We start from the raw sequence: 25,421 nt of genomic DNA, 5'->3' as shown, positions 1-25,421 counted from the left end.
GCTCAGCTAAGGCTCCCACTTTTTTGAGCTACAAGACTTTTTGCAAGACTTCTTGTAGATCTCTCAAAGACAAATTCTAGAGGTGTACACTGGCTTTAGTGACAGTCTACAACAGGAACCATGTATGACAATCAGAAGTCTCAAGAACTCATTTTGAGCTGTCCCCGAAATTATACTGAATTGCCGCTCACTGAGCACGGTACGTCTTAAAGACTCTAAAATCTAATAGTGATGCTTCAGTAAAAATTGAGACATCTTTCACAAACGTCTACAAGACTTTTCTACTTGACCTATTTTGTGTCGAATGCGTGTGCATGCTCATAAATTAGCTACATTTTTGAGCTTATTTTTCTTCTGTGGTATGAATCAAGACTTGCAACTAACAGAACGTCGCATTTAAACCAAACTAATTCTAATGCACCAAGAATAAATTAACAAACACGAAAATATCTTCAGTAAATTTGTAGATCGGCAGTTCTCCCCATGCACATTGCAGAGGTCATTGGAGTGGGGTATATAAGGATGACCAGCTAAGGTTTCCTGGTATAAGGTGAGTGCTACAGGGTTTGTATTCTTTGATGTTTCGTGTGCTTGTATGGATGACTGTGGTGGCCTTTATTAAGCAGTACATAAAAAATCTTAGCCAGTTAAGACTACATATCTTGAGGGAGCCCTAGCTGAGCTAGAAAATAGGTACAAGATGTATCAAGATGTTAAAATATTTTTTGCAGCAGACGACAATATCGAGACATTTTACAAACGTTTAGTAACTGTCTCAGAGGCCAGCTGAGATGTCTATAAGACGGTTTATCTAGATGATTATAAAATGTCTGACGAACTTTTGCGGGTGTCTAGAAGTTATCTTGGGTCAGCTACGAAGCGTCCTCTAAAGACATCTTGTAGCTCAAATAGGTGGAGCATTAGCTGAGCTAGAGGACATTTGCAGAACGTCTGAAAGGAATCTGGAAATATTTTGCAAGCCATTTGTTAGATGTCTTGCCAAGACATTTTCCAAACGTTTATAAACTGTTCGAAGATCCATTTAGGACGTCTTCAAGACGGACTGGACATCTTGCCAAGATTACTTCTAGTCGTCTGAAAGATGACACAGTGTTCAGCGGGACATAAGCTCTTCAGGAGTTGCCCAAAGGGCACCAAAAACCGAGAGGAAATCGCAGATACATGTGTGATGCTGCTATTGTTATTTTTTTCGCTTCAGACTAGAAAACGAAAAAAAAATCTTGCACCGAGTGGCAGTTTTAAAAGAAAAGTCAAGAGCTCTGCGCGGGTACAACTCGCACCACGTTTGTCCAAAACGCCGGGATGCACGTGACGGTGGTGCTCACCGTGCACAACCAGGCCTGAGGACTCCTGTCTGTGCGACTTTTGGGAGCGCTTAGTGTGTTTCACTACATGTGGACGCAATCACATTCATATGTGATCGCGGATCCTCCGTGCATATGTCAGATGGTTTTAGTCGCGATGAGCGGACGAGCTAAATATGTGATTCGTCGTTGCCGCAGCATCGATTGATGAGCGACAGCCGGCGATATAAGAATGGGCTAACTTCTTTTTGCAGCTCCCCGAAAGTAGCGAATGCACCATACGTGTACCTTGCAATTCAAACGCTTTGCAGAGAATATCGTGCAGCAAGCAGCATTGGCGCGTACGTTGGACGTGGCTTTAGTCAGGGACCTGCAGTGCATAGTGCGGAGATCTTGGCTGCTTCGTGAACTCGCTGCTCCTTATCGGACGGCGGTGAGCCACGGCCCACGGACGGCAGAACGTTAGCATCGCACCTCCATAATAATCGGTACTGCTGGGAACATAATTATAGTTTTTTTTTCATTTTTCTCTCCCCCATCACTAAGGGCTTCTCTCAGGCTGGGATGAATATATTTCTGGCCTTGAAAGCATCCAGCGACTTTCATTATAGTAGTTTTGTCTTTTAACTCGAAATTGTGATTCACCGAAAGGCACGCGGTCACTGTTTTCTGATAAAAAAAAAAATATGGAAGAGCTTGGAGTGGTTGGTTTACCTTTGGAAAACATTTTCGCTGAGTACAGCAAAGCGAGCAGCTTAGCTTTGCCAGGTGCCCGCTTTATGTGGGAGACCCCATCCCGCGCCTTCTCTTTGCCCCTTCTAGCAGCCCTGACATGCACGCATGTGAACACACTTGGCTTGTCTGCGAACCATTAAACACGCATTTTGCAAAAAAAAAAAAAAAAGAAGCTGAAAAAAAAAAAGTTCGTCCGCGACAGGACTCGAACCTGCAATCTTCTGATCCGAAGTCAGACGCCTTATCCATTAGGCCACGCGGACGGGACTGGCAGGGTGGTGGTATCGCGCCGGGTTCTCAATGTGTCGAGGAGGCCGTGAGGTGGGAAATGCTTTTCTTTTTTCATTCGCCCAGCAGCGAAGGTAACCCTCACTCAAATTCCCTTTCAAGGTCACCGCACTCGCTCCCTGCACTCTGTCTTGCCGCGGGCTTCTTGAAATGCCGCCTCGCATGGCATTTCAAGTTTTCTCTCTCCTCTTGGGACGGCGCTCTCTTTATTGCCGTTGTGGCGTGTGCGTGCACGCATTACCTTCTTAGCGTGTAGTGGTCCAAGTATTAACGGAAACGCAGGCTAGCCCCAAACTCTCCAACTTTCCTCTTTGAAGCTGTGCTACGTGCGGAGCACACACGTTCTGTATCCGGTCCGGGGGTCGCGATCGCTCCGCCGAAATCATAGAAAGAAAGAAATGTCACGATGATATGGAATCGCGCGCCGGCGTGCTGAGCTGGCGCATCTCGATCGCTGTCGAGCGCCCGTCTCTGACAATATCCCGGGCACACGGCCGCCGCCGATGGGTGTGTCGAGCTGTCGTCAGCTGGCCCCGTGCCAATCGGACGCCACCCGTCTCCTCACCCTTCGAGCACCACGCCCGACTTGTCCAAAAGGAAGGGCGCCGGAGAATGGCCTCCGAGATCGTTACGGGACGCGCACTCTTCATTGCCGTGTCACTGCGACCGACTGGGCCTCGTGCATATCTCTTCATGCATGCGTCCATTGAGCTAGACCGTCTTTCTGACTCTCTTGGCGGCCACGTTCGGAAGTAGGAAAGCTGAGGGGAGACACTGCAGCGAATACATCGCTCACTCGAAAACTGGGCGTCGTCGACTATTCGGGACGCGACGGACGGGGTGGGAGGGGGCATATTGCTGCGTGCGCTTTTTCTCGGTCATTATTCTTACCTCTCCGTCTATAGTTGATTCAGACGCGGTTTGCAAGGCGAAAACGTGCGCGAGAGTCGCACACCCACATTTGGGACGACGGAGGATAAGATTTAGTGACGGGGATACGAAATTCGCGAAAATCGGGTGGGCGCTGTTGGAACGAGACGACTGGGGGAAAAAATCGTTCACCCTGCTGTGGACTCGGTACAGACACACGTGCATATATACTTTTTCTTCAATTTTCTTCACTTTTTCATTTATTTATTTGTTCACACCTGTACATTTTTATACCTTATTTTATTTTTATTTTATTTTTACATTGGGAGCAGGCAACGATTTCAGGGATGCCATGATTACATCCACCCGCCAACCACAACGCCTGTCTGTGCGCACACGTGTAGATATAAAAGCGTTGTCTCTTCCGTACTATAACATTCAGACGAAGACCAGACCCTGATCGAAACTTAATATTAAAGTCACCTTTTTACTGTGCGTCAAACCGTCATATATATACCACGTGTTTGAGCGAACATTTAGAATATAGGCTTTTTCAGGCACGAAGGCTGCTTCTGCGGCACAATAATCCCTGCGTTGGGCGACATCAGAATACATGCAAATAACGTTAGCTGGTTAGCCGCTTAACTAATTTCTGATAATTAACTTTTTCTTTTCCCTGTATACCACTGCTTCAAAGGTGGTGAGAACTCAGTCAAGCCTCTTCGTTTTTTTTTTCTCATTACCTCCGTCATGTCTACGCTATGATGGGAATAAAAACTAAACTATAACTAAATATATCGAACTATAACAGTTAGGCTACTGGTTGCAATTAGAAACTTGTAGCCGGTCATTAGTACTAGCCGTATCAGCTTTTACAACTTCGAAAACGCGATTTCCTTCGGCGCTGTGCTTTGTAAAAATTTGGCTTTCTTAACTAGTTTCCTGCACGGGAAAGGTTGCTTTGCCTGCATGCTTTTCGAAATCGCATGTATTTTGGCACGACGTAACCAAACTGAGCGCTGTATACTCGGTACACCGCTTGTGCTCTGTGCTGGAACGTATGATAATAATAATAATAATAATTGGTTTTTTTGGTGGAAAGGAAATGGCGCAGTATCTGTCTCATATATCGTTGGACACCTGAACCGCGCCGTATGGGAAGGAATAAAGGAGGAAGTGAAAGAAGAAAGGAAGAAGAGGTGCCGTAGTGGAGGGCTCCGGAATAATTTCGACCACCTGGGGATCTTTAACGTGCACTGACATCGCACAGCACACGGGCGCCTTGGCGTTTTTCCTCCATAAAAACACAGCCGCAGCGGTCAGGTTCGAACCCGGGAACTCCGGATCAGTAGTCGAGCGCCCTAACCACTGAGCCACCGCGGCGGGTTGGAACGTATGCGGTGGCCGCGGTTTCTGCACCGTGGAAAAAAATGTAACGCGAAAATGCGCATAAAGATGGGGCGAAATGAAGCGCGTCCCGGCGGTGCACGGCGGTTCGCCGCCAGGCAGCGCTGGGTTATCTCTATTCGTTGCTCCAGCTGGCGACCGCCGAAATTCAATAACTGGGAAACGGATCGTAAAGTAAGTTCTCTCCCCTTTACTGAGTTCGGTGCGTCCTCTTATTCGCGCGACGGTTAAGAAAGAGCAGAACACGACCAGCTGTGTAGGAGTTGGCTGGAAAATCGCGATATTTATCTCCTCTTCTTGTTCGTCGTCTTGTTCTCGCTTCATTTTCCACTGGCCTGGAACCAACTGCAGGCCTCGGTGTTTCTGGAATCAGTAAAGGAAAAAAAAAACAAATCGGGGGCTCTTAACGTGACACAGGGCCAGCTGTCTTATCTCCCGACCTTTATCTCCAACAGCGTGTGCCCGCGAACGGGCGCGCGGTGCTGAGCCGTTAAGTGCAGACGCTTGGGTTCTGCCGCCTGTCCCGAACTTTACAGACCGGCGAAAGTTGTGTGCCGTCTACCTCAAATGACAGCCGCTGGTGGAAATAAATGAGCAAGAGGATGTCGGGGGGGAAGTGAGTTGGGGAAGAGTAAAGGCGCCTTTTGTGTGCTCCGGACAACGGTGGCCCGCGTGTAATTCGCTCACAAAACAGAAATTTGCCTCTGAACGCCCCTTAGAGCACGCTTATTAGAGGGCCCGAAAAGAAGGAAGAACCCGTGGGACATGCAGGAAAAAGTGAAATCAGCCGGTGGGTTCCTTTTCAAAACACTCTCCCTCTCCTCTCCGTCTTCAGTGCTAATCGACCGCGTGTTGTCCATTGCGCGAACTTTTATGTCAAGGCAGGCCTCGCAAAGGCAATAGAGTCCACTCTCTTTGTCTTCCAGCTGAAACTTCCAAGAGGTATACGCTCTCTTGCTAGTGGAACGCGAGCGGGACTTTTTCAAGGCGCACGCTTTCGCGCGCGTGTTGGGTTTGACCCGATTCGCCTGAGCGGTTGTCGCGCGACAATATTAGGCAATCGGCCCGCGAAAAGCAAGCCGCCTGCATTGTCGAGACACACATGTGCATGTTGTCAAAGGTATCTCAGTTCGCGGAGTTTTGTTCTAAGCGTATGGTGTTTTACCACTTAAAAAATGCAGTGGAAAGCAGAGTTGGAATGAGTAATGATGAAACTATATTCAGTTGGAGTAAATATTCCGTTGCCAAACTGAATCCAACCCTCCATACGTTGGGCCCCTTCCCGAGAGGCCCCAGACTTTCGTGAACAAAGCCGGAGCTATAATAACCGCCCTCACCGGTAATATCTCAGCCAATGGATGCGGGCATACTCGAAGAGATTGCGGCGGGATTTGTAAACTCTCTGCTGGGCGGAAAACCTTCCCGATGCATGGTGCACCTTAACTATAATGTGGCACTGCTCGGAATTCGCAGTTCACCGCATCAGTTGCATCATCCTTCGCCGGCGTGTTTCTGAATACGATGTTGGCGAGTGTATGTAATTTTACTGTTTCTACAATGACTGGCGAAATCGGCTCCGATCCCTGTCTCCCTGGCTTCACGCACTCCTTCATCTCGTCTAGGCCATCCTTTTTGTGCAAACGACGTAATTTATTTTATTCAGTGTATCGTCGATATGTACTGTCTGCGTCAAACGGAAAGCGAACAGGATAATTGTAGCGTCAAAAAAATAAAGAAAAAACAGCCGCTGGAGAGGAAGTACAGTCTGTATCCATGAACATATCCACGAGTGACCTTCGCGACACAGAAGCGAATACCAAGTGAGCTAGTATTCACTCTCTCTCGGCAAAGGTTTTCCCGTTTTGTTCTTCCCACCGCAGCTGTCTTGTTCATTCGACGCTGACGTACGTGTGCGACGTTCCGAAGCCCCGCACATCCGCTTCGCCCGAGCTTGTCTACTCATCTGCTATGCATGAAAGCGGGTGCATATTCTGCTGCGCAAACTACGGCCAGGTTTCTCTCGCTACTGCGGCCTTCTGGTGGCGGAAGTTCTCAACAAGAGAACAACCGCGGTTGGTGTCCACTCAACCATAGTCACGGGCTGTTTAATCTATTTAGCCGTGCTGCAGCTTCAGTTATTCATTCCCGAAGAGAGGTATCTTCCTTCCTTCGACCGGCCGTTCATATTTTGTCCTGTCGGATAGTAATGCTGCACGACTAGCTTGCAAAAATGACGGCACTTGGAAATTGCAGTACTGTCGGGCCCTGTATGAATTCGTGATCCGAGGTATACCCGATATACGTAGCGACATGTGCGCACCCTTGGTCAGTCTGTCAGCTTGAGCTTGTTAATAGATTCGCCTTTATGTTCGTGCAGCTGTTGTTTTCTCTGTTCGAAATCTTTCGGTTTTCATTAAAACGAGCCACGCTCAATCTGTGCACGCTCTTGACAAGTGGCGACTTTTGCGCCGAACGTCGGGCTCTGCACTCCGAGGAATTATTCTTCTTGCACCGCCGTCGCTTCTGCGGCGGATAGCGTATTCCACCGACGAGGCCATTTTTCTTCGATGATGACTTAACGATCGGTTTCGAAAACGCCCACACTTTCGAAACGCGTGCGCCGGTCCCACCGGGAAGCTTTTCTGCTGTCGTCGCTGCAAATAAATTGCTTCGCTAACACCGCACGATCTTCGCAGAGTCGGGAACTATATGGCGCCGGCTGTGTACACCCTCCAGATTGCTTTCTAACGACGGGTGCGTGCAGTTGAAGTGGCGCTCTTTCTCATCTTTCTCTCTCTTCCTTTCTTTTTCTCCTCTCTCTCTCTCCCTCACCGCTTTATTCGGTATTTTTTCTTCCTCTTTCTTTTTTGTATCCCCTGGAGCAGTCTGTGATTTTTGAGGAGATTGATCTCACCGAGCTCAGCGTGGCCGAATGCAGTACAAAGAATGCAAACCACAGTTTTCAGGTGAGTTCTCGCCGCTGCGGCTAATGATACAAAGCTGTGGCTAGCCGCTTTTCTTTTTTTTTTTTTTTTGCACCGTTGTGAATAAATATACCGCGCGCGTCTTTGTCGAAGATATATACAAGCCACGGGGTTCGCTGTAAGACCGCGTTGTAGAAAGCCTACACCGCCGTCTACAGATGTAGAACAGTGGCGGTAGAAAACGAGGCATATGCTTCGCGGCCTAGAAGCAAACTCGGTGGTCTGTGTATACATTTTCTACAAAGTCTTAATACGCACATGTGAAACAGTGCACACCGACGGGTCACAGCAGTGTCACGGGAAAAGTTATAAAAGCTCTAGGCTGCACCGGGTTATGCGCATTATTATTATTATTATTATTATTATTATTATTATTATTATTATTATTATTATTATTATTATTATTATTATTATTATTATTATTATTATTATTATTGCAAAAGGCCTAACGCTGAGCACTCGAAAAAAAGGAACGCTTTAGTCGGTGCAGTGCAGGCACGATAAGGCTTTGCGTAGAATGTGCGATGACTGCTGCTCGTAACCTTCGTCAGCATAGCCAAAGTATTCCACCTCCATCCTTTTCAAAACCATTCATTATTCCGTTTTCATTCGTGATGTAGATCATAAAACGTCGTTTGTCACGGGTTCGATGATCACGCGAGGTCATCACCGAGTCATGACAATAAGGGGGTGGCCGGTCGATGCCCGGCGTAGCCGGTAAGCAGACGCAGTGAATGAGACAGGGGCATGTTAAGAGGAAACAACGTTTATAGAATCGATGCTAGGAATATGACAGCTTTTACAGGAGAGGATTGGAAATTTAAAAAAAAACAATACCACGGACTGCGGAAAAGCACACATCGCATTAAATACCCTGAATTAAGTTATACATTTCAATAAGAGACTGTCTACATCAGAGATCACGACGAAGGAGCGAGTCCAATTAGCGACAGTCGAAAAGTAAGTTCAGAAGGGGAGCGAACATACAGTTGAGCGGGGAGCGCGGCGGCAGTCGATCCACGTAGACACCCACACTTTGACACTGTATGGCCGCCATCTTGAAGTAGGAAAAAAATTTACGAACACACGAAAGCAGCTCAAGCCTTTGGCAGTAGCAGGGGCGACTTTGAGCTGGGAGAAAAATAAGAAATAGACAGAACAAGTAGCACGTACGCCCCCGCACGTGCAGTGCGAGGGGGTTGCACCACTAAAAGAAACTACAACTGAAACAACGTACACGTACTCGTGCTCTTCCATAGACACACAGAGGCTGCATCGACATACTATGTTTAAAGAAACGCGGACAGATCAGCTTTATATAAGCATAAGTGAATTAAAAGATGCCGCCGCTTCGGTGACATCGTAATTATAAGGAGAACCAAAATTTGGGGAGTCATGTAGGTTATATAACGTGCGCTTTATTATTACTTTTTAATTTGCCGTATATAGTTTCGCTTTCTGAACACAAAAGAGTTCCTAGGCGTGTGTGTTGTACAGAGGTCCACGATGCGCAGATTATCACGCCCTTTCGGAGGCTTATCCTGTGCGCCGAGACGAGGAAGGAAATGGAGGATTGGATCTCAGCCCTCAAGAGCGTCTGCAACAAGGACTTCTACGAGGTGAGCTGCAGCTGCGTCTTTCTCCTCCCGTACTTACGCCGTCTCTTTCGCTGTCACCTCGTCTTTCCGCATCCCCGCGAGCGCGATCCGCAAGTGCGTGAAGGCGGCTTCTCAAATTGTGTCCAGGCGTGCGTTTTTCACGTTCTACGATATCGCATATTCTTGTCTTCTTTCGGGTTACACTTAGTAGGTCGTCGGAGCAGCTGATATACACTGTGTACAAATTTAATCTAATTTCTTCTGGGCGGTAAGGAAACCGATCTGCTTTCATGCACGCTGTGTTAACTGTCGTAGCTAATCAGTTGTCGGCGAATAGAACGCAAATAATCCATTGAAACCGCTACGTTTACTCTATCCCGGTTCCTTTTTTTTTTTTTTCCTGTCGAGCTGTGTTGTATGTCCGTTGCGCATTTTGAAAAGTAATCGCACCGACGGGCGCGTTCCACGTTCACTAGTGATGGGGATGGAATCTCGGAAACGCTGCAGAGGGTGGACGCGAGAATTTGGTTTAAAATCAGTTTAAATTCTGCGCCCCTCGACCCTGGGTAAAGAAGTGCACAAATTTTCTCGGCAGCCTGGTGCCGCCACCTAGCGGCGCAGAACGAAAACCGAAGCGGCAAGTTCGATTTTCAGCAGTTGTTTAGCCGGTTGTCACGCTGTTCAGAGCAGAAGCCTGTCTCACACTTTAAACGCTAGCAATTTCAGCGTGCGTGATCAATTTACCGAACCAGTGAGCAACTGTAGCGTCTTCTCGTCGGTGAGAACGGCTTGAGTTTTGTGGCATTTTTCGTAAGTGCACAGTAGCAGTTCATGCTTTCGAAAGGCCTTAGGACGAAAACTGGTTGTAGGCTGTAGTAATAAAATTAATACAGCCGTGTCTTTCGAGATGTTACGAAGTGATTTCAGAGCTGTGTCGGGCGTGCGGCTTGCGGCCGTGGGTGCGACCTTGGTGTTATCCGGAGTAGCTCTTCTAATTTGCGAACGAGCAAAATACCCGTCGTCAGCGGTCGCGGTCCAATCAGAACTCGGGATCTGAATCCAAAGCGCCCTTTCGTGGCGCAAGAAAGCTTGCTCCGGATCGGCGTTCGGAATACGCCATTAATTCCTTCATGTGTGCGACCACACCTTGCCTGGTTTCAGCTACGCATATATTACACACACTTTTTTTTTTTTTACAAGAAATTTGCGCCATGGGGAGGGATATTGTGAATGAGTTGACTTGCACCTGTGGGTCTTGTGCACTGGTTCCACTTCAGTTTCCGGCAAAATTTTTGTGCACGCATCTCTTGTCGCTTCCAAAGTTGCTACAGGTCTAGGAAATAAATAATTCAATTGCATGGGTGCACCTGTCTGTAGCAGTCTCCCATGACACATAGATACGTACTGCGCAGGGCACAGAACACCAGCAGGACTTTCTGTCCGGGCAGCACAACTGGTACGTGACGTCTCATGCTCGTCCCACCTACTGCAATGTTTGCAAGGAGGCCCTGTCAGGTGTCACCTCTCATGGCCTGTCCTGTGAAGGTGAGCTGCTTCCTGTGCACTGACCTTATTGCACATTACTGGGTCAATTTAATAGCCACTTCAGGTGCACATTATGTTTATAGTTAGCTAACTGGCTTATGTGTAATTATAGCAACTACACAAAAAAAATGCTGACATTACTTATTCTTTGGTGTAATCGGTGCCACTGTATAGCTCATTAGTCTATAACATGGTAGTTGTTAGGTTCACAAAACCCTCATGAAAGTGGGGATACAGTCAGTGTATTCATTGATTTGGCATGTATGCTTTTGCATAGAGCGTAGCCTCTTTTGTAAGAATTTCTTTCTATGGACTTTCTGTTTTGTAAGCATTTCTTTCTATGGACTTTCTGCTCATATTTTTGCTGGCTGCACCTGTCCACGAAACAGTTTTTAACATATTTAATGTACTCTAGACACCTCATTTTAGTTGTATGTTTTCCTCTGTGTAATGACGCTTGAGACATTAAATACATGCATCGCATTTGGTGCTTAATCATTTATAATTGAATTTTGTCTCTCGTGCTGTTTCGGTCTATATTTCTTCAACCAAATGATTGCTATGATGTGTAGTGTTTAAATCACGTGAAGCATGAATAAAACTGCAATATAACCGTATACATTATTTTTTGTTCTTCCAGCGCTTGAAGCAGTTTGTCATAAGTGTTGTAGTGAATTAAAACTATTTGTCAACGATCATATTGCAGTTTCTTCATGCCTCACATGACCGAGCACTCCTTGCACGTCACAGCCATCGTTCAGTTGTTCAAACCGAAACCAAACAGTGCCGAGAAGAAATTCAGTTGTAAACTATTTATCGGCTGTAGGGGAATAACACAGGGTGATCCATATATGCTAACGTCTAACGCATCATTTGAAAGAAGAAAATATGCAAGTAAATGTTTGGTGTCTATAGTCCTTTAAGGAGTGTAAAACTTGTCATGGTTTCCTTAACACACTCAATTATCAGTTGTGCTATAAAAGGTATCGTGACCTCTGATTGACCCGTGATGAAAAAAACTTTGTCAAGAGCCCGAGATCAATTTTCAGGGTCATGATTTGTCGCATCTGGTTTGTTGCATAATTTTCTTCCTTTCTTTTTTGCAGTTTGCAAGTTCAAGGCACACAAAAGGTGCGCGCTGAAGTCTCCAAACAACTGCAAATGGACGACATTATCATCAGTAGGAAAAGACATTATAGAAGATGAAGATGGGGTATGTTCTTAAACATAACCTAAATATAGGGTGCATATTGACTGCTCTCTTGAAAAGGTGGTCTTCAGACCAAAATGCTGCATGTTTTCACCTAACTTCTGAGGATTCCATAACTTCGGAATCTGTATCGCTTATGATACAAACATTTATACTGTAATTTAATGCCATTTCAGCACACAAAAGTGTCATATCCAAACTACTACAAATATCGCATTTCCTATCACATTTCCCAGGGCATAGTAATAGCTTCAGCTGCTTATGTCCAAACTACTACAAATATCACATTTCCTGGCATATTTTCCAGAGCATAGTAACAGCTAAGAATTGCAGCTAAACACCTTGAAAATCGAAGAAGTTCAGAGCTGATTCTGAAGGTGATGGGGATATTCCCACATCCAACATTGAATTGCTGCATATACTAGCCTGCACTGTGTTAACATTTTAAAACACTAAACAATTAGCTCAGTGTGTTAAGTTCTGATTACATTGCACTTTCTTGAAGGAGTGGGCACGTCAAACTTTATATTGCATGTTTTCTTCTTTTGAATTTCGGATGGCTTTAGTACACATAGTCACCACATGGAATTCGCCTATCCTAGGTAAATAGTTTAATTGAATCTCTTCTCTCATGTTGTTTTGGTCTTGGTTCCAGCAGCCGAACAGTGGATTTGATATCAAAGTTCAGTTTACGCCATGTGAGGTATAAAAAAAGTATGATATAATCTCTGCTTCACCCTTTCAATTCACTGTAACTCTTACACCAACCTTTCCGAAGAGTTGAAATGACAACAAATGAAGAAATAGCTATAATATTACTGTTTTTATATGTCTTTGAACTGAACTTTGATGTCCTAGCCACCGTTTGACTATAAGAACCGAAACCAAGACAATACGAGAGAAGAAATTCAAATATAAATTTATTACCATGCACAGGAAGATTTCACATGGAAATTTATCGGGTGGCGCGGGTGTTGTACAGTGGCAGTGTGCCAACTGCACTCTGACTTCACCATGCTGAGGTTGCGTCAATTCCGGCATCGATGCATACGTGCTTGGTGTCGAATGGAACTGTGCATTCGTTGTTTTTGCCCGGGAGCAGAGCCGACGACGGCACTGGAGGTGCATCATTGCAAAAAAAAGAACGCAGCTGAAATTCGGTGCTGTATATTTCCTTAATAGTTTTAATAAACTTACATTTCTGCAGTCTGGCGGTGGCTCAGTGGTTATGGTACTCGGCTGCTGACCCAAAAGACGCAGGTTCGATCCCGGCCGTGGTGGTCGAATTTCAGTGGAAGCGAAATTCTAGGAACCTGTGTACTGCGCGATACGAGTGCACGTTATAGAATCCCAGGTGGTCGAAATTTCCGGAGTCCTTCACTATGCCGTCCCTCATAGCCTATGCCGCTTTGAAACGTTAAACCCCCATAAGCCATAAACCATTTCTGCAATCTAAGCACCACAAGTAAGACAAATTCTCTCATAATGGCAAAGCCTTTAGCGCAAAAAAACGAGGACGTGAGAGGAAGACGGGACAGCGCTAACTTTCAACTGGCGTTTATTGAAATACAGAGGCATATATATAGCGAAGCAAGCATGGAAATACACAAAGGATGCAAAAGATCACACTCTACGCATGCGCCCACCACTGCAGTCTAGGAAAGCGATTTCCTTGTCAGAAAGATTAACAGAAGGCGTGCTAACACAGTCCGCTCCCCTTTTCCTAATCAACCGGGCTTCGATTATTTCACGTGTGCAGTGGTCTATACCTTTCGCCTCTACTGTGCATGCGCAGAACATGGGCGCGCATGTTTTACTAGGACAGTGATGACAATGTTCAGACAGGTTACCGTCCCTTGGGTTTGCCACGTTCCGCTTGTGTTCAGCAAGCCTTTCATTAAGGCATCTGCCGGTTTGCCCTATGTATACCCGACCACAGGGTAAAGGAATACTGTATACCACCCCTAGCGAGCACTCCACAAACTTATTCCTATGCTTCACTTTACATCCGCTTGACTGTCTTGGAAAAGGGTCCGTCAACTTACACAATTTTGACAGCTTGTCTGGGGCAGAGAATGTCAACTTCACATCAACCTTTTTGGCAACCCCCTTCAGCCTATGGGATATGCCGTGCATATAAGGAATCACCACCGTCTTTTTCTTTTCGGCAGATGGTTCGCAACGGCTCTTTTTACGCTTCTTCAACAAGGCTTCCCCCACAGAAACGAGCACTTCTTTGGGATACCCGGCGGCAGAAAGCCTACCGGCTTGCTCGCTCAGGCTGAGGGGTAACATGAATGGACATGATTTCTTCATGGCATTGATGAAGCACATGCTCACAATAGCCCGTTTTCCAAGCTTCGAGTGGGAGGACGAATAAGACAGGAGTGGTTTGTTGGCCCTATATATATGCCTCTGTATTTCAATAAACGCCAGTTGAAAGTTAGTGCTGTCCCGTCTTCCTCTCACGTCCTCGTTTTTTTGCGCTAAAGGCTTTGCCATTATGAGTGAACAGTACCAACTAGCCCAAGAATCAGCATTGTTGAAGACAAATTCTGTAAGTTGATAATCTTCTATTATTGTTACGCTTTGCAAATGAAGAAAATCAAGCATGATTATCGCGCTTTGAAGATAGTACAAGTGTGATTTTGTTTTAATACACTGGAATGAAAGAAAGGGTACATTATGAAGAGGCTTGGTAGAAGCAGACAGTAGTGCAGGCAAAAGTAAACATAAACATGCCCTCGGACTTTGTGGTCTTGGTCTGTCAGCGTCAGTTTTTTAATTCATTTTAAACATCTCTCAATATGCAGAGTAAAAATAATGCTTACAATGAGTGCGTGTGCTTGTGTCTTAGCTTCATCCTCAGTGCAGAGCAACCAGAATGTTTGTTCTGTACACAGTGTGCTCAGTGCATGGGTGATGGTCTTGTTGCAATGTGCAGAACCTGACCATGCCCCATCAGTGGATGGAAGGGAACCTGCCTGTCAGTGCAAAATGCTGTGTTTGTGACAAAACCTGCGGCAGTGTTCTCAGGCTCCAGGACTGGAGATGTCTCTGGTGCAGAGCCACGGTATGCTACTTCCCTTGGCTGTTATGTACACTGCCCCATTTTGTCAGGTTTTTCTGGCTGTGATCGCTAATTTTCATTTTAACGGGCTGCGTGTCTGCGAGTGCATAGTACAATTCAAATTACGTTAAACGTGCAAGCCTGGGGTACCCATCATCAGCAGCCTTACTCATTCTGCATGGGCATGACTTTGCACGTGTGGCATTGGTACAAGCTGTGTTCTACCTTTTTACGTGTTGTGACTTCGCATTGTCATGTTTTAATGTGTGGTCCTTTACTCTTCCAGCTGACATTGCGTATTCTTTGTTGTTTCCTACCCCGCTCTCCTTTGCCCGTTGTGTACCTTCTAGGTGCATACGTCCTGCAAGACCCAGTGTCCAGTGCAGTGCCCACTAGGTGTCTGCAGGGCCTCAGTGATTCCACCAACAGCACTTCACAGCACAGGTGCCGGTTCAGACGAGCCCTGGGAAGCAGTGGTGCCCACACGTCGAGCCAGCTTGGGAACAGCCACAGTAAGGAGGGAAACTCATAGAAGAGGGGTGAAAAAAATAATGAAAATTGGTTTCAAGGAATAGAAAAGACGCAGTAATTGATGTAGTGACAGTTAGCGATGGTCATCCCTACCGATAGGTGCAACATTAAGAGACAGGGAGAGGGCAGAGTGGGCCAGGAAACAAACGTGGGTTAATGACATCCCAGTTGAAATCAAGAGGAAGAAATGGGCGTGTAATGCGAAAGCAAGATAACCAATGGTCCTTAAAGTAATGGAATGGATTCCAAGAGAAGGCAAGCATAGCAGGGGATCACAGAAAGTTAGTTGGACGGACGAAATTAAGCACCTCTTTCAATTCCTTTTTTCTTTCACTCTCGCCTTTATCCCTTCCCTTACAGTGCAGTTCGGGTGTCAACCGGGATACTGGAGACAGTTACTACGCAGTTCCTTTTCTCAAAAACCAATTTTCCAATTTCCATAAGGCAAATGTGGTTAGGCAAGCATGGAAATGGTAGCAGCATGTTGCTGTGTTGATCATACGGCTGTTTGGCAGTGATAAAACTCTATTGACAGTGACCGGTGCTGCACTAGTAGATGTTTTGTTTGCTTAGGAGGTTGAGCATCCTGGTCTAAAAATACTTGCAATGTGTCAGCGGTTCAAAACGCATGGCTGTGCTACTTAACCCAACATTACCATTGTTCTGCCATGCTCCTGCTCAATAGCCAGATAGCTGTTGCATGCGTGGTATAAATCCGCACCTTTCCTGGTTAAAGCTGAATTTCGAAAATTAAATTCAGCATGCTATTTTTCATTTCTTTGTTAAAACCAAAAAGTCCAACCCCTAGTAGTGAATCATGTTGGGCATTTGTAACTCGTTAGTTTTGTTATTCTGGATAATTCAGAACCTGTGCCTCATATCAGGATAGCTTCCTGCAGCTCTACGTCACCAGGTGATTTTCCAAAACAAATTGCAGTTTTTAAAATTTCTGTTGGTATTGCCAATTTGCCGGTGAAGGGACTTGATGACGGCAAAAATAAACTGCAGTGTCATTTGGTACATCGTGGAGTATGGTCTGTTTTTCAGGATCCTTCACAGCCAGGCCAGGCAGGGAGCACACCTTTGCTGGTGTTTGTCAACTCTAAGTCTGGCGATAATCAGGGAGTACGGTTCATCCGGCGATTCAAGCAGCTCCTCAATCCAGCCCAAGTTTTCGACCTCATGAATGGAGGTCCCAGTCTTGGGTAAGTAGAACAGCCAATAGATTGTTTCATGCCATTAGGCAATGTCATAGATATTAAAAGCCGCTATAATTTTGACCAGCCATAATTTCGCTGCTTCTTTGTTTGCTCAGGTTATCAATGTTTTGCAGTCTCTCAAGCATTTCAATCATGACTTGAGCACATACAGTAAGCACCCTGTGTCGGTATAAGTTCAAATGTATCTCACTTAGAGCACTCGTCATGTGATCGTGCGTATAATGACAAAATTCATCGTGGCAGCTCACGCCTGTGAGAGTAGAGTATTGTGTACATACTCCATGGCAGCACTGGTGCTCATGGAAGTTTAGCTGAAATCTCTGCCACTAGCTTCATCGTGTTGCTATTTTTTCTTTCTGCTTGGTAAGTGACAACTTAAATGTGTGGCTCGTTTTGACTTGAAAATCCTACTTGCTTTGCTGAAACTGGGCATAAAGCAAACTGGCACTCAATACACTTTAGATTTTTTTTTGCTAGTACATACACTCGGTGCTTACTTGTGGACTTGACTGCTCCACTGTATTTTATTATATTATAATGTATTGTATTATATTATATTATTTTATTTTATTTTATATCCTTCGTTTACTTGGCATTGTTCAAAGCAGGTTACTGTGCCTTTGGCAGTCTGCGCATGTTCCGGGCATTTGTGCCCCTCCGGGTGCTGGTGTGTGCGGGCGATGGCAGTGTGAGCTGGGTGCTGAGCGAGATGGACCGGCTGTCACTGCATCGGCAGTGCCAGACGGGTGTGCTTCCACTGGGCACGGGAAATGACCTGGCACGAGTGCTGGGCTGGGGCTCTGTCTGCGACGACGATGCACAGTTACCGCAGCTGCTCGAAAAGTACACCCGTGCAGCACCACGGCTCCTCGATCGGTAAGCTCTGATCTGTGCTTATCGTGCACATGGTACTCAGCAATTTATTCGAGCATCCTGGCAGTGTCGTGACAGGTGGGCATCAAACTGTGGCTCAAAGCTAGACGGGATCTTGGAAGGGTTGTGTTGAAGGCATGTGTGTTGTAAACATGATCAGCTATATGAGCCTATTACCCTCGGCGCTGTGGCTCAACTAATCCCTGCTAGTCGCGTTCTTTTTTCTCAATTTTTCATTGGTGTATCCTATATAACAGTGTGAATTATACATAGCGAAAAATTATGCATTACCAGGCGCCATCTTTTGCTGTGCACTGTAATTATGTTTGGAAAGAAAATAAATGCATAAAAGAGAAAAAAAACTGAGTTTAGTGCAGCGCGATCCACGTTCCGCTACTATGACCTGCTTCCACGGTGACCCAGCTGTGCCTGCGCACTGGCAGGTGTGTGCTCCAGGGGTCATCTGGGTATGCACAGCTGGCTTCCTGCCAATGGGGATTGCACTGATCATGCTGTTTGAAACACCTGCCTATTTTTTTAAGTGTTAAACTGTGGGTAAAATCACACATTCTCACCGCATCCAGTCTAGCCTATCTTTGGAATCTTGGATTTCGGCGTCGCATCTGTGTGGCTACGTCACGCGTGTTGTGCGTTGTTCTCGCACCAGCTCATTTCCTGTTGATGTGTTTTTTTGCATAGTTAAATACACTTAATCTAGCGTTGCACATTGATTTGTTCAATTATTGATTAATGGCTTGTGCATGTCGTCATGTTCGATTTTTGTTCAGGTGGAGTATAATGACATACGAAGGGACCATGCCACTGCCTTCTAGGAAGATTTCCACTCCAGTACGTTCTGCCTTTCTTATCTCCTCATGAGTTTTTGCTATCCTGTTGAAGGTCGACTCCTATGACCTCATCTAGTTGATTATTACTGAAATTGTTGATGCCACTTGTCCTTTCCTTTTTTTTTTTAGTCGGTTGTCTCAGTGTATGTTTTCAGTTTTTATACTTCTGCATGTGGTACAAAGCATCATACAGTGTCCGTTTAGCTGCCTGAGCAATTTAAACAGCAGGCTTATTGTCAGATGAGCTCACGGGGGTTGTGGCCCATACACGGGTGCGACCCTTGCACAAGATTATATGGTATGTTTATTTGGGAAAGAAGTTTTTGATTGCTACAAAGAAAATATGGTTGATAGAAGTCAATAGTCAGTTTCTTTAGAGAGAGTTGTGCTTCAAATTCATGCAAGCCATGTTTATGTTCAGTGGTTAGCTGAATGTGAACTCAGTTTCTTTGTTTGCGAAGTGGATTTTGTGCAGGCTGCTGTTAAAACAACTATAGGACAGGTAGCATGGGAGCCATTGAATTTTCACATCTGTTTCTCTTCTATTTCAGTTTGACCAAATCACTGTATACGAAGACTCTGTGGTTGCTCACCTTTCACAGATACTCCACTCTGATCAGCATTCAGTGGTGATCTCATCAGCAAAGTGAGCAAGACCATAATAATTACCTTTATGGGTCTTCTCTTGAGTGTGCTACTCATCTAAATGTCTCTTGTTGCTTTCTGTGGCCAGCAGTTTTTACTCCATGAGACCATAGTCATCTTCGATTGAATTATACTATTATTACTAGAGTATGTGTTGTGTGTGTACTAAGCATCCGACATGAGTGTTATTTAGAGATTGTTACTAGTTAGTAAGGACTTCAGTTTATTGTGAAAACTCACTGATATGTTTCCTATTGGGTTTTCCTGGTTGTTATGCCGCAGAGGACTATGGAACAAATAGCACACTATTATAGATATATAAACGCGATATTGTTAAGGAGCCCAAGTCCCGGAAAAGCCGTCACCGGCGGCGACATCTGTTGCCGGCATAGATTTTGGTACTGGCTTCAGCATTAGTGTTAGCGTCTGTTTTTGGCATTGGCATCATTGACCGTGAGCGAAAAATTCATGTAAAATCCCCAGATAAGCAACGTGGGAGGCAGATGGGCCACCTAGGTCACATAACCTTGTAGCGTCATCACAACCTGCCCGTTGGATTGTGAGCGAACTGCCCACCGTGAGAGAGGCGGCAGTTAAACTCATGATTGGTCATGAGAGGTTGCTCGGGATGAGCAACCTGGGTTGCACAAGCCCCACCAGTGTCAGCACCTGCCTTCGCAGGACAGTGGCGCATCGCTTAACTGCTCCGCCAGGAGTGGTGCAGCGATCACCGCTGTTAAGGCATCATTTAAAGCTGTATGGTCACTGACAAAGCTAATTCTCTTATAAAGTATGCAGTAATCAACAAGAAGTCTGATAATATGGGAAGTACTAGCTGGCTGGTCGTTTATAAAAATTGTTTATAAAAATAAACTTACAATCATGTTGCAGGGTCCTCTGTGAAACTGTCAAGGACTTCATTGCCAAAGTGGGCGCCGCTGACCCTTGTGGTTCCACCGAAGTTGACAAGGACTCTATTTCCCACAAGGTTAGTGAATCTGCATGTCCACTGCTTCCAGTCATAAAAATAGGTGCCCGAAAAGAAATATGCTGATGTTGTGAAAGAGTGTGCCTTTCTGTCATCACGTTTAGTTTAATATCATGTTTGAACGTTCTACAGTGAAAACCACATAGTAGAAAGCCGTTTATTTATTTACTTTTTTTTATTTTACGCTATCAATCCTGTCGGGGATCGTAACAGAAATGGCCAAAAGTACACTGCCATACTGTGACAATGATCAATGATTCAAAGTGCACATTGTTACATCAATACAGAAGTTAACAACTAGAATTAGCAGCATGTAACAAGAATTTGACTGAACAAATAATTATAGCACAAAATGCACAACCAGTTACCCAATTGTTTAACAAATTTACAGTGACAAATAGCAGGAAGAATTACTGAGACGTAACTGCCTATTTTTTTTTTAATGAGATTTATTGTCTCAGGGCATCAATGGGTGAAGGTGTGATGAAGGATGCAGTAATGATTAAAGTAATGGAAAAAGGCTGGCTGATTTTATGAAGTCCATTAGTGAATTATGGTATGGTCCCGGCATCCAGGCAATATATGTAGTTTATTTTCAAAAAGCGTGATAAAGGTATTTATTGATGAACTCTTAACAGTGCACATGTTCAAGGTGTTCCATTCATGAATAGTCCATGGAAAGAATGAATACTGGGAAATGTCAGTATAGAGTGGAAACTCGTTTAATGTGTGTACAAGGCAATGTGTTTGCATAATTTGTGATTTTGATGTGTATCTTGAAGTATCCAGGTTTAATATGATTGTGTGTAAGTTGTTACATGGGTTGAAGGTGCGCTAGTTTGGCTCTGTTTTGAAGGTTAGCAGTCCTGCGTGTTTTAGTAACTGTGTCAGTGAGTCGGTTAACCTGTGTTTGTTAAATGTACTTCTGAACACCTTTATTTGTGTTCCTTCAAGTTTTTAATCAGCTTGTTAATGACAGGAAACCAAATAGAATTTTCTTACTCTAGGACTGGTCTCACAAAATGTTTTGTATGCAAGTAACTTTGTTTCAGATGGTGCTAGTTTGAGGCATTTATTAATGAAAAATAACTGTTTTAGTGGGGTGGATTTGATATTGTTAACCTGAGAGTCCCATCTGTGGTTGGCGGTTAGTATTATGCCCAAGTATTTGTATTCGCTGACGCATGCAAGAGGAATGTTTTCCAAGGTGTACTGAAAAAGCGATCGCTGTTTCTTCCGGGTTACAGATAAAAGAAGAGATTTGTTGACGTTTATAGTTATCTGCCATTCTTCACACCACTTGGTCACGGCTGTTAAGGCATCGTTTAAAGCTGTATGGTCACTGGCAAAGCTAATTTCCTGAAAAAGTATGCAATCATCAGCAAGAAGTCTGATAAAATGGAAAATACTAGCAGTGTGGTCGTTAATAAAAATTAAGAATAATACTGAGGTTAGAACACTTCCTTGTGGTACATATGATGTTACACTAGCTGTTGCAAACGTTAATTTTACAAACTGAATTTGGTCAGTGAGATAGTTACTATTCTAATCCAGATTAGGACCAGTCGGGCTGTAGCTGCAACCATTGTGGATTGTGAACCAGGTGCAATATGGGGATACGAAACAGAACATAATATTAGCTTGTGGTCATACAGGCCATTTATATTTCTTTGTTCGTTTCGTGATAGGTGAAATGACTTCTGAGGAACACTAAATGTAGAATATTGGCACTGGATTCTTGTAAGCGGGTGGGTTCTGTTATGGTTTGTGAGTTTAACCTATTTTGTCTGTACTTTGTTATCACATATCTATTTATTTCCATATCCACTAAATGCTCTCTGCCTAACCAATATGGCAGAACCCACTTCACCTGATAAAACACTTTATTTTTTTGTTTCATTGTATCAAAGCAAGGTGTGCACATTTTTCGTTATTTTGACTGCTCAGGGTTAACTTGTGGTGCAATGTCCCTTGAGCAAGAAAGTTCCTTATTTGAGCATGCTTTTGAAAATGTAGATTGCATTATATGTCAGTATCAGATCAGCTGATGTATCACAGGTCGGCATAATGCTTGCTAGCTACAGCAGTCCAACAGCTAAGTGAAGTACCTGATGTTTTTGAGATGCTTTTTTCTATGCTTCTTTCTATCTCTAGATGAATTTTATGAGTTCTATTTTCTCACTATTATACTTAGGTGTTTTTTTATTTTATTATTACTATTATTATTATTATTTTTGCAGGCGTACATGCACCAAAATCACTTTGAGCTTGCTCACTCTGTTCACTACAATCTTGTCTCTGATCCTTTAGGCATCCAACGTGTTGTCAGGAACTTAATCCAAGGATGCATGTTTATACCAAATGTATGAACGAAAGATGGCTGTTTATGCAGATCGTTCTTGTACTCCATATATGAGAAAGTAATTATGCTTCATGCTTTCATTTTGTTCATTCATGAACTAAGCATGATTGTGCTCAGTTTAATGGAAATCTTCTCCAGGAATGTGAGTAGGCTGTGAAATGTCATTTGTGCTACTTACCCCTCAAGCCAGATGTGTGAATATCTGCTCTGATTGACACTTGGTAAATGCAGTGCAAGGTTCTCAATGAGAAACTGGACTCCCTGCTTAAGACACTCAAAGCGGAGTCACTGGCCATCGAGCAGTCTGAGCCCGAGTCGCAGGCGGGCAAGAGGGAGGCCGACACCGACAAGGATGAGAGCCGAACAAGCACAGCCCCGAAGCCATCAAAGGTTTGCATCAGAGTCTGAGTCAGCATTGCTCTATCTGAGTTCCCTGGAGTTGGAGTTTAGCAGATCGCATTGGAGCTTTACTTTGTTTGCAGTGTCATGAGAGATTTAGGTTGAGGGAGTGTATACCACAGCACTTGTTACCGCATTAATTGAGCCAGAATGAATTCCTCTGTTGTGTTATTCTTCTTATCATTCATTTTGAAGCAGCGCAGTAAGGGGGGCAGATGGGACTCAAATAAGGCAGATCGTACAGGTGCTAATACAGCGAGAGTTTATTTTTCACACTTAAGCATTTCTGGTCATTCGAGGTATCTTATAGCTTATGCTGCAGTTCAACCGCCAATGCACACACATTTTCTTTTAAATAGTACCAAAATGGTCATTTAATACCCATGCTACCATCTGTCAGCAAACAAAAAAAAATGCCTTGGACGGGCCCTACTCGCTTTCAACCAGACACGGAGTGACACACGACAAGCCGGACTCGTCATGAGCCAGAAATGAGAGTCTGCCTATGATCAGCTTGGCTCGTCCGAGCCTGCTAGGCCCATTGTCGCACAGATTTGGCATGATCAGAGCTGACATGATGGGAACATAAAAACATACTCGCATAGAATCAGGACAAGCTCACAGTGGAGCAAAACTCTAAACTTTTGTGTTTGCTATATCCAAATATTTGTTGTATGTATGTTCAGCCCTTTAACTGCCAAATTAATTCCCAAAAAAGTACCAAAATCACCAAGTTATTAGTGTAAAAGCATTATATGCCCCATTAGCACAAAAGCCAGTGTCCGCCATTCATGACGCAAAATTTGGAAGGTGTCAGAACATTGGTGTACGATGTCACAACATATTTAAGCAAACATGTATAGTCTTGAATGATGAAACGCAACATACTGTGACCTATGAGTCGTGACTAATAGTCATTCTGCTTCATATCATGACTCAGCACTTTACAGGTAATGTAAGGTGTATAGAGTTTGTACAAAGTATGTGTAGTCATGACGCGTAATCATAGTCATGGCTCATAATTGTTCTGCAATGTAGCATGTTGATCTAGAAATGTTCTTTTGCGCAAATAAAACGACACACGAGAAAGGCGACACACACACACAAGCTTTGCGCTTGTGTGTGTGTGTCGCCTTTCTCGTGTGTCGTTTTATTTCCGCAAAAGAACATTTCTAGATCAAGATGAACAACCAACTCGCCCAACAGGAAGTTTTAATGAATGTAGCATGACTCAGCACTTTACAAGTAACATAATATAAGGTGTATAGAGTTGTACAAAATTAGGCATAGTCATATGCCTTGTACATCATAGTCATGAATCAGTCATTTTGCAGTGTTGCATGGCTTACCACTTTAATGCTTTCACATTGCATGTCATAGTAATGAGTTACAACGTGCAGAAATGCATCATATTTGATCCTATATGCTTTAACGCACTGCAAAGTGCATAGACATTTGTTTGTCCTAACACAAACAATCTTTAATCATTAGTAGTTAATGTGGGCTAAGCGCGTCACTCTCACCATTGCTGCTGTTGCTCTCGTCATCATATGAGGCCGTCTCCAGCTTGCAAACAAAGTCAGAGTCACTGTCTGAAACAAATTCTAGATCTTCAAAAACGCTGCTGTCAGAGCTGCTCCAAGAAATAGCTCTTCTTCTTGGGACATCACCGGTACCGGCACTCTTCATGTGTGGCGCCGTTAGGAAATGACTGTTGTCAGCCTTAAGACACGTGCTAAAGGTGCAAAACGCACTTTTTCATGGGCAGCTACCTCCCTCGAATGTTAAAAATTGCAAACTACGCAATTGCCGGCCATAACTCATCTTTGGCGGTGGGAGCAGCGCAAAATCGGGCCGGACAAGTGTGACTCATCAATGGTGTTATTGGTACAATCTCCTGTGACGAGTACAGCTCAGGTTTGGCGGTCAAAGGGTTAGTGTGCTCGCAATGAGTGCATACATGGCAGCCTACTATGGCCTCAGTATCATGACACGCATGCTCTTTTATAGCATGAAGCTGCTTATTTTCTGCACACTGTACAATTGGAGAACATGATAAAAGAAATTTTCGTACATGCTTGTTTCCTCTCTTTGCAGACAGCATTTATACAACGGGAAGCCCTTATGTTGAGGGCTAACAGTCTTAAGAAGGCAGTTCGACAAATAATCGAGCACACTGAAAGAGGTCAGTTCATATAATCTGTCTTTTGTCGTTCTGTGACACTTGAACTGGGAAGTTTGTTTTTTAATTTACAGGCGTGCCTCAGATAATTTCCGTTTTTCACCTAATAAACATCTGTACATGCTGTTGCTCCCAGTATAACTTGTGGCATGTAAACCGTGGTCAATATTTTTTCCACGAAGCAGTGGGAGCCCAACTGTGGTGAAGTATTATGCATTTAGCTGCCACTTGAAAGGCTAGGCCATTTGCATTGTCTGTAAACGCGTATTGAATTCCTGCAAGGTAGTAATCACACTTTGGCCATCACCGTATCATTGCATTACAATTCATACTGAGCATGA

At 44.4% G+C, this 25,421-nt stretch overlaps 1 protein-coding gene and 1 non-coding gene across 2 annotated transcripts in view; one reads left to right on the top strand and one right to left on the bottom strand.

Annotated features, from left to right (window-relative positions):
- Positions 1–25,421, top strand: part of LOC144126086 (diacylglycerol kinase delta) — a 126,202-nt gene that overhangs the window by 64,298 nt on the left and 36,483 nt on the right. Inside the window, exons 3-15 of the mRNA XM_077660013.1 lie at positions 7,511–7,591; positions 9,124–9,228; positions 10,620–10,752; positions 11,859–11,965; positions 14,907–15,035; positions 15,383–15,544; positions 16,611–16,768; positions 17,411–17,659; positions 18,445–18,505; positions 19,056–19,150; positions 20,041–20,137; positions 22,731–22,889; positions 24,996–25,083. Of these exons, the coding sequence (XP_077516139.1) occupies positions 9,175–9,228; positions 10,620–10,752; positions 11,859–11,965; positions 14,907–15,035; positions 15,383–15,544; positions 16,611–16,768; positions 17,411–17,659; positions 18,445–18,505; positions 19,056–19,150; positions 20,041–20,137; positions 22,731–22,889; positions 24,996–25,083 (1,492 nt within the window). The 5' untranslated portion in view covers positions 7,511–7,591; positions 9,124–9,174. The remainder of the gene's footprint in view (positions 1–7,510; positions 7,592–9,123; positions 9,229–10,619; positions 10,753–11,858; positions 11,966–14,906; positions 15,036–15,382; positions 15,545–16,610; positions 16,769–17,410; positions 17,660–18,444; positions 18,506–19,055; positions 19,151–20,040; positions 20,138–22,730; positions 22,890–24,995; positions 25,084–25,421) is intronic.
- Positions 2,251–2,323, bottom strand: TRNAR-UCG (transfer RNA arginine (anticodon UCG)). Its single transcript has one exon. It is a non-coding gene; the product is annotated as a tRNA-Arg (tRNA).

Source organism: Amblyomma americanum, chromosome 3, assembly GCF_052857255.1.
Source record: "Amblyomma americanum isolate KBUSLIRL-KWMA chromosome 3, ASM5285725v1, whole genome shotgun sequence".
Taxonomy (NCBI): Eukaryota; Metazoa; Arthropoda; class Arachnida; order Ixodida; family Ixodidae; genus Amblyomma; species Amblyomma americanum.
This window is presented reverse-complemented; position numbering and strand designations above follow the sequence as displayed.